At 51.1% G+C, this 18074-nt stretch overlaps 1 protein-coding gene across 1 annotated transcript in view; it reads right to left on the bottom strand.

Annotated features, from left to right (window-relative positions):
• DAAM2 (dishevelled associated activator of morphogenesis 2) overlaps window positions 1-18074 on the bottom strand; it is a gene marked incomplete in the record, with an annotated part of 380667 nt that overhangs the window by 141199 nt on the left and 221394 nt on the right. The window contains 1 exon segment of the mRNA XM_077485388.1: window positions 8303-8636. Within this exon segment, the coding sequence (XP_077341514.1) occupies window positions 8303-8636 (334 nt within the window).

Here is an 18074-nt window from a genome sequence, read left to right as displayed (position 1 = left end):
TAGCCCTTAACCCTAACCCTAGCTATTAACCCTAGCCCTAACATTTAACCCTAGCCCTTAACCCTAACCCTAGCTCTTAGCCCTAACTCTAGCCCTTAATCCTAACCCTATCTCTTAACCCTAACCAGTGTTGGTCATCTTACTTTAAAAAAGTAATTAGTTAAGTTACAAATGACTTCTCCCAAAAAGTAATTGCGTTAGTAACTCGGTTACTACATTGGAAAAGTAATTAGATACTCAGCAAAGTAACTGTGACAGGGGTGGCAGCGGTGGTACTTGAGGGGTGGCAGCAGTGGTAGTTGGGGGGGTTGGCAGCGGTGGTGGTATACTTGGGGGGGGGTGGCAGTGGTGGTGGTGTACAGTACTTGGAGGGGTGGCAGCGGTGGTAGTTGGGGGGGGGGTTGGCAGCAGTGGTGGTGTACTTGGGGGGGGGTGGTAGCAGTGGTAGTTGGGGGGTTGGTAGCGGTGGTGGTGTACTTGGGGTGGCAGTGGTGGTGGTGTACATTACTTGGGGGGGGGGGGTGGCAGCGGTGGTGGTATACTTGGAGGGGTGGCAGCAGTGGTACTTGGGGGGTGGCAGCGGTGGTGTACAGTACTAGGGGGGTGGCAGCGGTGGTGTACAGTACTTGGGGGGTGGCAGCGGTGGTGTACTTGGGGGTGGTGGCAGGCAGCGGTGGTACTTGGGGGGGATGGCACCGGTAGTGGTGTACAGTACTTGGGGGGGTGGCAGCAGTGGTGGTGCCATCCTCTCCCACCACCACCTCTGCATCTTACTGATCCCATCCCCCACCACCACTGATCTCATCCCTACCGTATCCCCCCATCCCCTCTGTTGTAGAAGTGATGGTGGGTGGGTCGGGATGGGATCAGTAAGAAGCAGAGGTGGTGGAGGACTTGGTGGAGGACTTGGGATGGATCGATTGCACTGCAATTCTAATCGTCAGACAGTCACTTACTTGAATGCCTCCAGGGATGCCTTTCCTCATGGGGAAGGAGAGAGAGAGAGACCCTCCCCTTCACTCGATTGGTGTCAGCTGGTCAGCTGACTTCATTTTTCAGTGTCCGCCCCGCCTCCCTACATTCTCACTCTCTGGATAGGTGGGGTGGGGTGGGATGGGGTGGTCCAGGCAGTCTCTCTGAGTCTCACCCTCTTCTCAGCTCAGCGGGCGAAAGCCCCCCCCCTCCCCGCGGCGGTGCCTGGCTGTTCGGGGCCTCCCGGGTGGTAGATGTTATTGCGGTAGTGCCGCCCAAGTAATGGGAACTGAGTTACCATGAGGGGAAGTGTAATCAGTTAGATTATTCGTTACCCTCTAAAGTAACTGCGTTTATTTTAACTGAGTTACTTATATCACTGACCCTAACCCTGCCTCTTAACCCTAACCCTAGCTCTTAACCCTAACTCTAGCCCTTAACCCTATACTTAGCTCTTAACCCTAACCCAAGCTCTTAACTTTAAACCTAGCCCCTAACCCTTACCTATGCTCTTAACCCAAACTCTAGCCCTTATCTCCAACCCTAGCTCTTAACCCTAACCTTAGCTCTTAACCCTAAATATAGCCCTTAACCCCAACCTATGCTCTTGACCCTAACCCTAAGCTTAGCCCTAACACTAGCCCCTAACCCTAACCTTAGCTCTTAACCCTGGCCTTTAACCCTAACCTTAGCTCTTAAACCTAACTCTAGCACTTAACCCTAACCGATGCTCTTAACCCTAACCCTTAACCTACCCCCTAACCCTAACTCTAGCCCATAACATGCAACCTTGGACACATAAAGGTTCCTGCACTACTTTAATGCTACTTGAGTGCCAGAGAGTGTAAATTTGCATTATAGTCGCATCAAAGTTGTCCAGGAACCTTTATGCATCTGAAGATGCATGTTGGGGTAGGGTTAGGCTTAAGAGCTAGACTTAGGGTTAAGGGCCAGGGTTAAATGTTAGGATTAGGGTTAAATGTTAGGATTAGGGTTAAATGTTAGGGTTAGAGCTAGCCTATTTACACAGGGAAATCTCCACCTTTCCAAGGTGGTCTCCCCCTGCTTTAAATGTTTGAATTAAAAAATCATTAAACATACATTTAGTAGCTCTTAATAAACTCCACAAACTGGCAATCCTGCCACTGGAGGACATGAAGCCTTAAAAATATGGCAATCTGGGGGCAATAGGGCATAACACAAGAAGGGACCTGGAGGACCATTTAGAGGCCTCTTCACCCATCTACCAAGCCTAACCTTTAGAGAGCCGAGGCTTTGTATGGTGTGACGTCATCCATCGTCTATACTGCGATTTTCAGCCTTGATTGTGAATAGATAATCACATGAAATTTTCACCCTCTGGTTCTGGTGATAACTTGTGTTCACATCTCATCACCGGAGGAGGGGGAACGTCATCCATGATGTCCCCGGACAGCTCCGAGCCTCAAGCTCCAAGAGCAAACAAAGGAATGATTTCCGATATCTGGAGCCCAACAAACGTCTCCGTTTAATGCGGCTTCCCGTGTGACTTGTTTTTTTTAAGTAGAGCTCCAGATAAAACTCCCAGGGGGGGATTAGAAGCCGGTCTGTGTCCTTGGAGGGGAAATATCATCGCACTTCCTGTCTTGGTGAGATAACAAGAAAAAGATTTGCCACCACTTACCAATAAAAGTGAATGTTCCCTTAACAAGAACATTCTCCTGGGGAGGGTTATATACTACCTGTGAGCAACCATTAAAGACATGGAGGGACGTTAGACTGTAAGCTCCTCTGGTTCTGTGATGACTGTGGGGGGGGGGGGGGGGGGACATTAGAGTGTAAGCTCCTCTGGTACAGAGACTGATGTGACTGGCTCAGTGATCTCTGTACAGCACTGCGGTATATGTCAGAGCTATATACATGTATAATAATAATAATAATAATGTGTGACTGTGGGAAGACATTAGAGTGTAAGCTCTTCTGGTTTTGTGGTGACTGTGGGGGGACATTAGAGTGTAAGCTCCTCTGCTGCAGAGACTGATGTGACTTGTTCGTGTTCTCTGTACAGCACTGTGGTATATGTCAGATTTATATATATATATATAATTTTTTTTTCTTTTATTGGTTAAACTATATGGAAGAAGGTGCTCTGGTCAGATGAAACCGAAATCGAACTTATTGCCCACAATGCAAAACGATATGTTTGGCGTAAAAGCAACACAGCTCATCACCCTCAACACACCATCCCCACTGTCACACATGGTGGTGGCAGCATCATGGTTTGGGCCTGCTTTTCTTCAGCAGGGACAGGGAAGATGGTTAAAATTGAGGGGAAGATGGATGCAGCCAAATACAGGACCATTCTGGATGAAAACCTGTTGGAGTCTGCAAAAGACCTGAAACTGGGACGGAGATTTATCTTCCAACAAGACAATGATCCCAAAAATACAGCAAAATCTACAAAGGAATGGTTCACAAATAAACGTATCCAGGTGTTAGAATGGCCAAGTCAAAGTCCAGACCTGAATCCAATCGAGAATCTGTGGAAAGAGCTGAAAACTGCTGTTCACAAACGCTCTCCATCCAACCTCACTGAGCTCCAGCTGTTTTGCAAGGAAGAATGGGCAAGAATTTCAGTCTCTCGATGTGCAAAACTGATAGAGACATACCCCAAGCGACTTGCAGCTGTAATCGCAGCAAAAGGTGGCTCTACAAAGTATTAACGCAAGGGGGCCGAATCATTTTCCACTCCCCACTTTTCATTTTTTTATTAGTTAAAAAAGTTTCAAAAATCCAATAGATTTCGTTCCACTTCACAATTGTGTCCCACTTGTTGGTGATTCTTCACAAAAAATAAAATTTTTATATCTTTATGTTTGAAGCCTGAAATGTGGCAAAAGGTTGAAAAGTTCAAGGGGGCCGAATACTTTCGCAAGGCACTGTATGTCAGATTTATATATATATAGTGTGTGTGTGTGTATATATATATATATATATATATATTTTTTTTTTTTTTTTCTTCCTTTTATTGGTTAAACTAGATGGACTTGTGCCTTTTTCATCCTAACTATGTAACTATATAAATGTATAATAATAATAGTGTGTGACTGTGGGGGGGGGGGGGGGGACATTAGAGTGTAAGCTCCTCTGGTACAGAGACTGATGTGATTGGCTCAGTGTTCTCTGTACAGCACTGCGGTATAAGGCCGCGTACACACGGGCGGACTGTTCGCCCAACCTTGTCCGCTGAACAGTGTTTGGGCGGACAGTCCGCTCGTGTGTGGGCTTTCAGCGGACAGTTTCAGCGGACAGTTGGACGGACAAAGTCTTTCGGAAATTCCGAAAAACTGTCCGCTGAAACTGTGTTTGAGCAAACAGTCCGCCCGTGTGTGGGCCTGTCCGCTGTACTTTCGAAATGAGCGGACTGTTCCCGCTCGGAAAGTCCGCCCATTTCGAGCGCGTGTACAGGTAGGCGGGGCCCGCGAAGGAGACGTCGCGGGCTCCGCCGCCTGGAATGGGCTTAAAGGGGAACCCCAACGCCGAAAAAAATCGGCGTGGGGGTTCCCCCAAAGTCCACAACAGACCCTTGTCCGAGCACGCTACCCGGCCGGCCAGGAAAGGGGGGCGAGCGAGCGCGCCCCCCCTCCTGAGCCGTACCAGGCTGCGTGCCCTCAACATGGGGGGGTGCCTTGGGGAAGGGGGGGCCGCGCGGCCTCCCCACCCCAAAGCACCTTGTCCCCATGTTGATGAGGACAAGGGCCTATTCCCGACAACCCTGGCCGTTGGTTGTCGGGGTCTGCGGGCGGGGGGCTTATCGGAATCCGGGAGCCCCCGGATACCGGCCCCCCACCCTATGTGAATGAGTATGGGGTACAATGTACCCCTACCCATTCACCTGTGAAATAAAGTACAAAAAAAAACACAACACAGGGAAAAAATATTTTATTGCACAGCTCCGGGGGTCTTCCGTCTTCGGGGGTCTTCTCGCCGGACTCCTCCGCTATCTGTGTGTAGCTCTTTTACTAGCGGAGGAGTCCGGCTTTCTTCCTCCTCGCCGCCGGCCTCTTCTCCCGACTTCGGGGGTCTTGTCCCCCTCTTCGGTTCTTCTGCCGGGCCACCGCGCCTTCTTGTAGCTCTTTTGCAGGCGGTGGCCCGGTCTTCTGTCGCCGCTGCCTTCCGTTCTTCTGTCGCCGCCTTCGGTTCTTCTGCCGGGCCACCGCGCCTTCTTGTAGCTCTTTTACAGGCGGTGGCCCGGTCTTCTGTCGCCGCTGTCGTCGCCGCCGCCTTCCGTTCTTGTTCTTCTTCTTGTTCTTCTTCTTCTTCTTCTCCTGGAGATGTTGACTCGACGAGCTCTCCGGCCGGAATGCCAGAGCCGCGCTGTGCGGTCACTTATATAGTGACAATGGGGCGGTGTCACATGGTATATGTCACATGGGTTGGTCACATGGTGACCCCGCCCCCTTACGATGTCATAGTCCCCATGTGACATCAACCCATGTGACCAACCCATGTGACATATACCATGTGACACCGCCCCATTGTCACTATATAAGTGACCGCACAGCGCGGCTCTGGCATTCCGGCCGGAGAGCTCGTCGAGTCAACATCTCCAGGAGAAGAAGAAGAAGAACAAGAAGAAAAACAAGAACGGAAGGCGGCGGCGACGACAGCGGCGACAGAAGACCGGGCCACCGCCTGTAAAAGAGCTACAAGAAGGCGCGGTGGCCCGGCAGAAGAACCGAAGGCGGCGACAGAAGAACGGAAGGCAGCGGCGACAGAAGACCGGGCCACCGCCTGTAAAAGAGCTACAAGAAGGCGCGGTGGCCCGGCAGAAGAACCGAAGAGGGGGACAAGACCCCCGAAGTCGGGAGAAGAGGCCGGCGGCGGGGAGGAAGAAAGCCGGACTCCTCCGCTAGTAAAAGAGCTACACACAGATAGCGGAGGAGTCCGGCGAGAAGACCCCCGAAGACGGAAGACCCCCGGAGCTGTGCAATAAAATATTTTTTCCCTGTGTTGTGTTTTTTTTTGTACTTTATTTCACAGGTGAATGGGTAGGGGTACATTGTACCCCATACTCATTCACATAGGGTGGGGGGCCGGTATCCGGGGGCCCCCTTCTTAAAGGGGGCTCCCGGATTCCGATAAGCCCCCCGCCCGCAGACCCCGACAACCAACGGCCAGGGTTGTCGGGAAGAGGCCCTTGTCCTCATCAACATGGGGACAAGGTGCTTTGGGGTGGGGGGGCCGCGCGGCCCCCCCTTCCCCAAGGCACCCCCCCATGTTGAGGGCACGCGGCCTGGTACGGCTCAGGAGGGGGGGCGCGCTCGCTCGCCCCCCTTTCCTGGCCGGCCGGGTAGCGTGCTCGGACAAGGGTCTGGTGTGGACTTTGGGGGAACCCCCACGCCGATTTTTTTCGGCGTTGGGGTTCCCCTTTAAGCCCATTCCAGGCGGCGGAGCCTGCGACGTCTCCTTCGCGGGCCCCGCCTACCTGTACACGCGCTCGAAATGGGCGGATTTGCCTCCTCCTTACGTGGGCGAGTCCGTTCATTTCAAAAGTTGAGCGAACTGTTTGGCAAACAGTTTGCTGAAACAGTCCGCTCGTGTGTGGGCAAGTCCGCTCATGCAAATTTTGAGCGGACTGTTTGCCGAAACTGTTTGACGAACAAGGTTGGGCAAACAGTCCGCGCGTGTGTACGCGGCCTAAGTCAGAGTTAGAGTGTAAGCTCCTCTGGTTCCGTGATTACTGTGGTGGGGGATTAGAGTGTAAGCTCCTCTGGTGCAGAGGCTGATGTGACTGGCTCAGGGTTTTCTCTGTACATCACTGCGGTATATGTCAGAGCTATATAGATGTATAATAATAGTGTGTGACACTGTGTGTGTGTGTGGGGGGGGGGGCATTAGAGTGTAAGCTCCTCTGGTGCAGAGGCTGATGTGACTGGCTCAGCGTTTTCTCTGTACAGCACTCCGGTATATGTCAGCGCTATATGCCTTTATAATAATAATAATAATAATAATAATAATAATAATAATAATAGTGTGTGACTGGGGGGGGGAGGGACATTAGAATGTAAGCTCCTCTGGTTCTGTGATGACTGTGGGGGTGCCATTTGAGTGTAAGCTCCTCAGCTGCAGAGACTGACTTGACTTGTTCAGTGTTCTCTGTACAGCACTGAAGAATACGTCAGATTTATATATATATATATATATATATATATACTCTGTATGTGTGTGTATATATGTGTGTATGTATATGTGTGTATGTGTATGTATATATATATATATATATATATATATATATATATATATATATATATATACACACACACATATATACAAACATATATTTTGTTTTCCTTTTATTGGCTGAACTAGAGGGACTTGTGTCTTTTTTTCAACCTAACTAGTAACTATATAAATGTATAATAATATTAGTGTGTGATTGTGGAGGGTTATTAGAGTGTAAGCTCCTCTGGTACAGAAACTGATGTGACCGGCTCAGTGTTCTCTGTACAGCACTCCGGTATATGTCAGAGCTATATATAAATGTACAATAATATTAATACTGTGTGACTGTGGAGGGGACATTAGATTGTAAGCTCCTCTGGTGCAGAGATGTGACGATACAATAAAGAGAAGTCCGGCGTTTCATCGCCCACACATATGCGGGAAATAAAAAACCCGTACAGAAGCCGCTCTGGTCTACAATGGATCCGCCATAGGGGATACAATGTATAGAAATGATTCCACGCACCCCGCGGCTCTTCCAGCGCAGACTCCGGAGTTCAGAAAACTTGCAACAAATAACTTTCCCGACTTCATAAATCTCCCCCCCCCCCCCTCCCGCCGTCCTGTGAAAACCGCAGCCTCGCAGCCCGGACCGGGGGGAACGGGGTCTGAAACATATTAATAATCGTTTGTACAGCCTAAAAAAATAACGGATTTCTGTATATTGTATGTGCCAGGGAGGCTGCGATTCATTTATGTTTGGGTGAAAGTGTGAGGAATAACTGTGACCCCCCCCCCCCCCCCTCCGAAAAGGAATGGAGGAACGGAGTTTTAAGACAAACTTGAACAGGCAGCGGGGATTCCGTCTCTTGAGGCTGGACATATATTATACTTTTTTTATTTCCTTTAGATTTACCTTTAACTATGTAGTGCAAGAGCTTTCCTGATTGGATACACATTGAAAGGGTTTTAGTTTGACCTTATATTATATATTACAGTGTTGCATGACCGCGCAATTGTCATTCAAGGTGTGACAGTGCTGAAAATTGAAATGGGCAGGAGGGGGGTGAAAGTGGGCGGTATTGAAGCGGTTAAATGTAAAATAACGGCATCTTTTGGGCCTCACCTGAAACCGCGTCCGCTCGGCGGCGTAGACCTGGTAATGGAGCATGGCTTGCAGGACTTTCTTGTGTCCGTCGGGGACCAGGCACACGGCCCCCAGGATCTCCAGCACGGCGATCTTGGTCTTGATGTTCTCGGTCCGTAGGCTCTGGGAGATGGTGTTGATGCTCTCCGGGTGGACCAGGACGTGGGATCTGCCCTGCGAGTTGTTCATCAGCGCCTTGATGCATCCTATAACGGATGTGTGTATTCGGCTCTCCGACGTCTCGTAGTCCATGCTCTTCAGGAAGTTCAGCAGGCACGTTAGACCGTCAAGTTCGATGAACCGGGTCACAAACCTGAGGGACGCAGATGGAAAAAAAAAAGAAATTCAATTTAAGTAAACTGAGCAATTAAGGAGACCCTGTCAGGTTACAAATAATATCAAGATCACAGGTCCCTGTAATAGAAGAGGCATCACATTGTCTTCTCTGGTGGTCTCCTACCTTCTCGACACTCCAACAGTGTAGCCTCCATCAAACTCTTCCACACTTCCTTGAGTGTCGGATCCCTGGGTCCCCCCCCCCCAACAACCTGTTGGTTCCTTCCTCTGAGCTTCACTTCACCACGGGACTCAACAATGACATAAGGGGCCAGAGGATGAAACCACATTGCAGGACACAAGGACACAAGGATAAGACACTCTCAGAAGTGTTGAACGCTGAAGAGACCCTGTCAGGTTACAAAAATACCTTCCCTTCATTGCAACCCTGCAGCCTCCATCAGACTCTTCAGCCTCTGAGACCCGCCACATACTGGTTCAGTCCTGCGATCCTCACTTTACTACGGAACTCAACAGTAAAGTAGGGGGGCCAGAGGATGAAACCCCTTTGCATTGTGGGGGATACAAGGATCCTCCATTCCAACAATGTTGCCTTCATCAGACTCTTCAGCTTTTGACACTTCCTGGAGTGTCGGATCCCTGGGTCCCCCGCCACACGCTGGTTCCTTCCTCTAACCCTTGCATCACTACAGGACTCAACAGTGATGTAGGGGGGCCAGAGGATGAAACCACTTTGCATTGTGGGGGATACAAGGATCCTCCATTCCAACAATGTAGCCTTCATCAGACTCTTCAGCTTTTGACACTTCCTGGAGTGTCGGGTTCCCTGGGTCCTCCGCCACACGCTGGTTCCATCCTCTAACCCTTGCATCACTACAGGACTCAACAGCGATGTAAGGGGCCGGAGGATGAAACCGCTGTGTATGATGGGGGGACACAAGGATTCCACACTCCCAGAAGTGTCAAAGGCTGAAGAGACCCTGTCAGGTTACAAAAAATACCTTCCTTCCATTCCAACACTGCAGCCTCTATCAGACTCTTTAGCCTCTGACACCTCCAGGACTTTCAGATCCCTGCGTCCTCTACCATGGCTGCTTCCCTTGACCCTGGCATCATTACAGAACTCACCAGTGCTGTAGGGAACAGAGAATGAACCACAGTGCAAGACAGGGGGACACAAGGATCCAACACTTCAGGAAGTGTCCACCAGACTCTTCAGCCTTGCAAAGTACCTGGAGTGTCCCCAGGGGGCCACTTTGAATTGTGTGGGATACAGGGATCCAACGCCCCCCCCCCCCCGCCCCAGAAGTGTTAAGACTGAAGAGACCCAGGTTACAGCAATACCTTCCCTTCTTTCCACCACGGCAGCCTACATAAGATTCTTTAGCCTTTGACACTTCCTGGAGTGACGGGTCCCCATGTCCTCCCTGCCACATGCTGGTTCCATCCTCTGACCCTCACTTCATTTCAGGACTCAACAGTGATGTAGGGGGCCAGACGATGAAACCATGTTGCATTGTTAGGGACACAAGGATCCAACATTCCCAGAAGTGTCAAAGGCTGAAGAGACCCTGTCAGGTTACAAAAATACCTTCCCTCCATTCCAACACTGAGGCCTTTTATCAGACTCTTCAGCCTCTGACACCTCCAGGTGTCCTCCGCCATGGCTGCTTCTATCCTCTGAACCCTCCAGGTGTCCTCCGCCATGGCTGCTTCCATCCTCTGACCCCCTCCAGGTGTCCTCCGCCATGGCTGCTTCTATCCTCTGACCCCTCCAGGTGTCCTCCGCCATGGCTGCTTCCATCCTCTGACCCCTCCAAGTGTCCTCCGCCATGGCTGCTTCCATCCTCAGACCCCTCCAGGTGTCCTCCGCCATGGCTGTTTCCATCCTCTGACCCCTCCAGGTGTCCTCCGCCATGGCTGTTTCCATCCTCTGACCCCTCCAGGTGTCCTCCGCCATGGCTGCTTCTATCCTCTGACCCCTCCAGGTGTCCTCCGCTATGGCTGTTTCCATCCTCTGACCCCTCCAGGTGTCCTCCGCCATGGCTGCTTCTATCCTCTGACCCCTCCAGGTGTCCTCCGCTATGGCTGCTTCCATCCTTTGACCCCTCCAGGTGTCCTCCGCCATGGCTGCTTCCATCCTCTGACCACTCCAGGTGTCCTCCGCCATGGCTGCTTCCATCCTCCGATCCCTCCAGGTGTCTTCCGCCATGGCTGCTTCCATCCTCTGACCCCTCCAGGTGTCCTCCGCCATGGCTGCTTCCATCCTCTGACCCTTCCAGGTGTCCTCCGCCATGGCTGCTTCCATCCTCCGATCCCTCCAGGTGTCTTCCGCCATGGCTGCTTCCATCCTCTGACCCCTCCAGGTGTCCTGCGCCATGGCTGCCTCCATCCTCCGATCCCTCCAGGTGTCTTCCGCCATGGCTGCTTCCATCCTCTGACCCCTCCAGGTGTCCTCCGCCATGGCTGCTTCCATCTTCTGACCCCTCCAGGTGTCCTTCACCATGGCTGCTTCCATCCTCTGACCCCTCCAGGTGTCCTTCACCATGGCTGCTTCCATCTTCTGACCCCTCCAGGTGTCCTTCACCATGGCTGCTTCCATCTTCTGACCCCTCCAGGTGTCCTTCACCATGGCTGCTTCCATCCTCTGACCCATGCATCATTACAGAACCCAGCAGTGCTGTAGGGACCAGAGAATGAACCCACAGTGCACAATAGGGGGAACAAGGATCTGAAGTGTCAGACTGAAGAGTCTTGTGGAAGTTGCAGTGCTGGAAAGGAGGGGAGACTACCAGAGAGGTCACTATGATACCTCTTCTATTGATTATATTGTAACCTGACAGGGTCCCTTCAAACATTGGAACAAATTGGACCATGCTTTTAAAAGGGTTTTGGCTTCCTCTGGATCACCTGTCAGTTTGGGGTTCTGTGGATGCCGGACTTTAATTATTTTTTCTATTGGCTGAACTCAATACACAAAATTTGACCTGCAGCCTTCCCTTCAGTTGTAGGTAGCGGCTCCTATCCTGGGCTGAAACTTCTTACTTTGATGTCACTGCACACTGTGAGCTTCGGTGTGATGTGACCCGGTTGGAGCTCAGGCTGAGGCTGCTAAACGCCACATCCTAGCAGGTCTGTGTGGCTTATTACACAAGCTTTCCATTTATTTTGGCTTTGTAACTATGCCTCAGTGGCAGTACTACCAGAGCACTTGCGACTGGGCCCTGGCGTTCCGCCATCATGGGGGGGGAGGGGGCTAAAGAAAGACAGCAGGAAGGGGGCCCCCTGCAGGACAGGGGGCCCCTGCAGGACATGTGAAAGGGCGCAAGACTGGGGCCCTACAATAGAAGTAAAGGGCCCCAGAATCAGGCAGAAGAGTCATGAGCCTGTAGAGAAGGGCCCCAGAATCAGGGAGAAGGGTCCTGGGCCTGTAGGGAAAGGTCCCAGGACCAGAAGAAAGGGGCTGAGACTGATGGAAAGGGTCCCAATGCTCATGGGGGCCCTTTCACGGTTTCTTGCACCAGGGCCCTGAAGGTTCCCGTTATGCCTCTGTTAAACCTGGTTGTCTGAGGCTTCAGCATTTCAGAGTTACTAATCCAGAACAAGCATGCAGATTAAAAAGTTTGGACTTTCGGATCTTTATACTTGCTGTGGGTCCTTGGTTCCAACAGTACTGAAGCCAAGGGATCAGTATGACAGCCAAGATCCGCCTTTAGATGGACAGATCAGCAATGGGTTTCCTTCCAATCTTTGCAGTTCAGCAGATAGTTTGGGACACAGACAGGCACGTGGTGCTCTGCGAGTTACGGAACAGATGGAATGCGCGGAGCGCAGACCGCTCCATAATAACCTGACATAACGTTTATATTACAAGGAATTTACTCATTCACCTCTACTGGCCCATTTATCTTACAGGAAACCTGACCGCATATGGGAACGACCATGACTGTTCACCCAACATAAATTAGAAGATTTCCATGAAGAACTAAATGCACCGAGTGACCCTCTGCATGCAAGAGATTCCTGCGTTACAATAATGCAAAGATGGAGAAAAAAGTCCCCCCTTAGTCCTTGTCAGCAGCTCCGGGATTTTTATTGTCGGTCTAGACACCAATCAGAGGCCTCCCGTCACTTGTCAGGACCCTCAGAGAAGGTGACATGGACTGAGATAGATCTACGAAGAGCCATCGATCACACGGATCAATGCTGTCGTCAAAGTTCCCAACACAAGGAAAATATCCTGGATTTACTATGAGATCTCCTTCTGTCTTTTTTTATCATTTTCAGCTTTGCACTGGCTTGTGCATGAGAAGATATTATATACTGTACACACATATATATATACACAGCACACTACTGACCATTGCATCTTCAGGAGCTTGTTGGACATGCATCCCCATAATCATTTATTTTAAGCTTCCCCCCTGCTCTATGGCAATTATTATAAAGTTGCCCCCTCCTCCCCCCCATGGCTGTTGATATGGAGTTTCACCCCTACCCCCATGGCCCTTAATATGGAGCCCCCCCCCCAATCATCACCATTGATATGAAAGTGCCCCCCTCTCCCTATGGCTGTTTATATGGAGTTGCCTTCCTCCCCCATGGCCATTATTCGAGCTGCCCTCCTTCACTCTTGACCATTAATTTTGAGTTGCCCCCCTTCCCCCATGGCTATTAATATGGAGTAGTCTCCCTCTCCCCATGGCCATTAATATGGAGTTTGCCCCCCCCCCCCCATGACCACTAATATAGCACCCCCCCCCTTCCCTCATGGCCATTAAAATGGAGCGGCCCCCTCTCTCCATGGCCATTAATATGAAGTTGCCCCTCTCTCCCTATGGCCATTAATATGGCATTGCCTTCCTCCCCCATGACCATTATTAGATTTACTCCTTTCCCCATGGCTATTAATATGGAGTTTCCTCCTTCGCCCCATAGGCATTAATATGAAGTTGCCCCCTCCCCCTATGGCCATTAATATAGAGTTGCCCCCTCTCCCTCCCATGGCCATTAATATGGAATTGCCCCCCTCCCCACATGACTGTTGATATGGAGTTTCACCCCTCCCCCCATCACAATTGATATGAAGTTGCCCCCCTCTCCCTATGGCCGTTAATATGGAGTTGCCTTCCTCCCCCATGGCCATTAATATGGAGTTGCCCCCCTTCCCCCATGGCCATTAATATGGAGTAGTCTCCATCTCCCCATGACCATTAATATGGAGTTGCCTCCCTTCCCCCATGACCATTAATATGGAGTAGTCTCCATCTCCCCATGGCCATTATTATGAAGTTGCCCCCTCCCCCCATGACCATTAGTATGGAGTTGCCTCCCTTCCCCCATGAATGTTGATATGGAGTTTCACCCCTCCCCCCCATCACTATTGATATGAAGATGCCCCCCTCTCCCTATGGCCGTTAACATAGATTTGCCTTCCTCCCCCATGACCATTATTATGGAGTTGCCCCCCTTCCCCCATGAATGTTGATATGGAGTTTCACCCCTCCCCCCATCACTATTGATATGAAGATGCCCCCCTCTCCCTATGGCCGTTAACATGGATTTGCCTTCCTCCCCCATGACCATTAATATGGAGTTGCCCCCCTTCCCTCATGGCCATTAATATGGAGTAGTCTCCATCACCCCATGGTCATTATTATGGAGTTGCCCCCTCCCCCATGACCATTAATATAGAGTTGCCCCCACCTCCCCCATCGCCATTAAAATGGAGCTGCCCCCTCTCCTCATGGCCATTAATATAAAGTTGCCCCTCTCTCCCTATGCCCATTAATATAAAGTTGCCCCTCTCTCCCTATGGCCATTTATATGGCATTGCCTTCCTCCCCCATGACCATTATTAGATTTGCTCCATTTCCCCCATGGCCATTAATATGTAGTTTCCACCTTCACCTCATAGGACTTACTATGAAGTTGCCCCCCTCCCCTTATGGCCATTAATATAGAGTTGCCCCCTCTCCCTCCTATGGCCATTAATATGGAGTTGGCCTCTTTGTGGCTATAACAGCCTCCCCTCTTCTGGGAAGCCTTCCCACAAGATTTTGGGGGGTGTCTGTGGGAATTAGTACCATTTATGAGGTACTGATGTTGGATGAGAAGACCTGACTCACCATCAGCATTCTAATTCATCCCAAAGATGATCAGAAGGGTTTAGGTCAGGGCTCTGTACAGGACACTCAATTTCCTCCACCCCAAACTAGTCACACCATGTCTTTATGGAGCTGGCATTGTACACAGGGGCACATTATCCAGTTCTGTACTATAGAATGAGGCACTGCCCTGCCCGGGGACTAAACTTTAGAACCAGGCACTACCTTACCCAAGGGACTATACTACAGAGCCTGGCACTGCCCTACAATGGGTACCATACTATAGAACCGAGTACTGCCCTGCCCTGGGGGTCATAATTTAGAACAGGGCACTGCCCTACCCGGGGACAATACTTTGAAACTAGGTACTGTCCTGCGCCAGGGAGTATTGCACTGCTCTGCCCTACACACTGTACTCTAGACCAGGGACCTGCCCTGCCCGGGGAACTATACTGTAGATCAGGGCACTGCCCTGCCCGGGGAACTATACTGTAGATTTGGGCACTGCCCTGCCTGGGGAGCTATACTCTAGACCCGGGACCTGCCCTGCCCGGGGACTATACTTTAGAACCAGGCACTACCTTACCCCAGGGACTATACTACAGAGCCTGGCACTGCCCTACCACGGGGACCATACTATAGAACCGCGTACTGCCCTGCCCTGGAGACCATAATTTAGAACTGGGCACTGCCCTGCCCTTGGGACAATACTTTGAAACTAGGTACTGTCCTGCACCAGGGAGTATTGCACTGCCCTGCCCTACACACTATACTGTAGACCCAGGACCTGCCCTGCCCAGGGAACTATACTGTAGATCCGGGCACTGCCCTGCCCGGGGAACTATACTCTAGACCCGGGATCTGCCCTGCCTGGGGGAACTATACTGTAGATTTGGGCACTGCCCTGCCAAGGGAACTATACTGTAGATTTGGGCACAGCCCTACCCGGGGAACTATACTGTAGATTCAGGCACTGCCCTGACCGGAGAACTATACTCTAGACCTGGGACCTGCCCTGCCCGGGGACTATACTTTAGAACCAGGCACTACCTTACCCCAGGGACTATACTACAGAGCCTGGCACAGCCCTACCACGGGGACCATACTATAGAATCAAGTACTGCCCTGCCCTGGGGACCATAATTTAGAACTGGACAATACTTTGAAACTAGGTACTGTCCTGCACCAGGGAGTATTGCCCTGCCCAGGGAACTATACTGTAGACCTGGGACCTGCCCTGCCCAGGGAACTATACTGTAGATCCGGGCACTGCCCCACCCAGGGAACTATACTCTAGACCCGAGACCTGCCCTGCCTGAGAGAACTATACTGTAGATCCGGCACTGTCCTGCCCGGGGAACTATACTCTAGACCTGGGACCTGCCCTGCCTGAGGGAACTATACTGTAGATCTGGGCACTGCCCTGCCGGAGGAACTATACTGTATATCAGGTCACTGCCCTGGCCGGGGGAACTATACTCTAGACCCAGACCTGCCCTGCCCGGGGGAACTGTTCTGTAGATCCAGGCACTGCCCTGCCTGAGGAACTATACTGTAGATCTGAGCACTGCCCTGCCCAGGGAACTATACTGTAGATCTGGGCACTGCCCTGCCCGGGGAACTATACTGTAGATCCGGCACTGCCCTGCCCGGGGAACTATACTGTAGATCCGGCACTGCCCTGCCCGGGGAACTATACTCTAGACCTGGGACCTGCCCTGCCTGAGGGAACTATACTGTAGATCTGGGCACTGCCCTGCCGGAGGAACTATACTGTATATCAGGTCACTGCCCTGGCCGGGGGAACTATACTCTAGACCCAGACCTGCCCTGCCCGGGGGAACTGTTCTGTAGATCCGGGCACTGCCCTGCCTGAGGAACTATACTGTAGATCTGAGCACTGCCCTGCCCAGGGAACTATACTGTATATCTGGGCACTGCCCTGCCCGGGGAAACTATACTCTAGATCCGGGCACTGCCCTGCCGGAGGAACTATACTGCATATCTGGGCACTGCCCTGCCCGGGGAACTATACTGCATATCTGGGCACTGCCCTGCCCGGGGAACTATACTGCATATCTGGGCACTGCCCTGCCCGGGGAACTATACTGTAGATCTGGGCACTGCCCTGCCCGGGGAACTATACTGTAGATCTGGGCACTACCCTGCCCGGGGAACTATACTGTAGATCCGGGCACGCACTGCCTTGCTTTCAGGACTATACCAGAGAACACCACACACACTCTTCGGGTTGATTTTGGACGCTTTCCAAAAAAAGCTCATTGGTGATATTTGTGTTTTCCCTGAAAATAGGCGCAGACACCTAAAAAGCCGTCATAAAATCCGCTCTGTAACCTGCGAAAGAAAAACACCGGAGGATTTTCTTTTTTTTTTTGCATTGGAAAAAACAAGGCACAGAAAACTTTAATAGGATCCAAGTGATTGCGGACAGAAATGTTTAATATCAATCCTGAGATACATCACAACAACCGCAACAATGTTTCTTATTTTTCAGATAAAACAGAACTGGACTATCATTCAAGGAAGAGGAAATCTGCTGGAGGAAGAGAATCCTTCCATGTGCAGACTGGTCCGGGATCTCTGCGGTAACAGTGGGGGGGGGGGGCTCCTGAGATTCCAGCGTTTTTGTGAGGGGACAAGAAAAAGGAGCAAAACAAATTACATTCAGGAGGCTGAACCACGGGGTTGCTTTTTAGGAGACTGCTGTAGTGTGACCTTAGCCTTAGAGAAGGGGTCTCCAAACTATGGCCCGGGGGCCACATCTGGCCCGTAATGAGAATCACTGTCACACACAGTCACACCAAAAGCCTAATATAAGGGGGAGGGGATTCATATAAGGGGGGACTCAGATGAGGACATTGATATAAGGGGGGTCAGATGAGGACACTGATATAAGGGGGGACTCAGATGAGGACACTGATATAAGGGGGGGGGGGTCAAATGAGGACACTGATATTAGGGGGGGGGTCAGATGAGGACACTGATATAAGGGGGGACTCAGATGAGGACACTGAGATATAGGGGGGGGGATTTAGATGAGGACACTGATATAAGGGGGGGAACTCAGATGAGGACACTGATATAAGGGGGAACTCAGATGAGGACACTGATATAAGGGGGGACTCAGATGAGGACACTGATATAAGGGGGGACTCAGATGAGGACACTGATATAAGGGGGGACTCAGATGAGGACACTGATATAAGGGGGGGGAACTCAGATGAGGACACTGATATAAGGGGGAACTCAGATGAGGACACTGATATAAGGGGGGACTCAGATGAGGACACTGATATAAGGGGGGACTCAGATGAGGACACTGATAA

The sequence above is a fragment of the Lithobates pipiens genome, unplaced genomic scaffold, assembly GCF_037356315.1.
Source record: "Lithobates pipiens isolate NorthernLeopardFrog02 unplaced genomic scaffold, aLitPip1_a1.2 Scaffold_18, whole genome shotgun sequence".
Classification (NCBI taxonomy): Eukaryota; Metazoa; Chordata; class Amphibia; order Anura; family Ranidae; genus Lithobates; species Lithobates pipiens.
The sequence above is the reverse complement of the archived record's forward strand: the minus strand, read 5'-3'. Positions and strand labels throughout refer to the sequence as shown.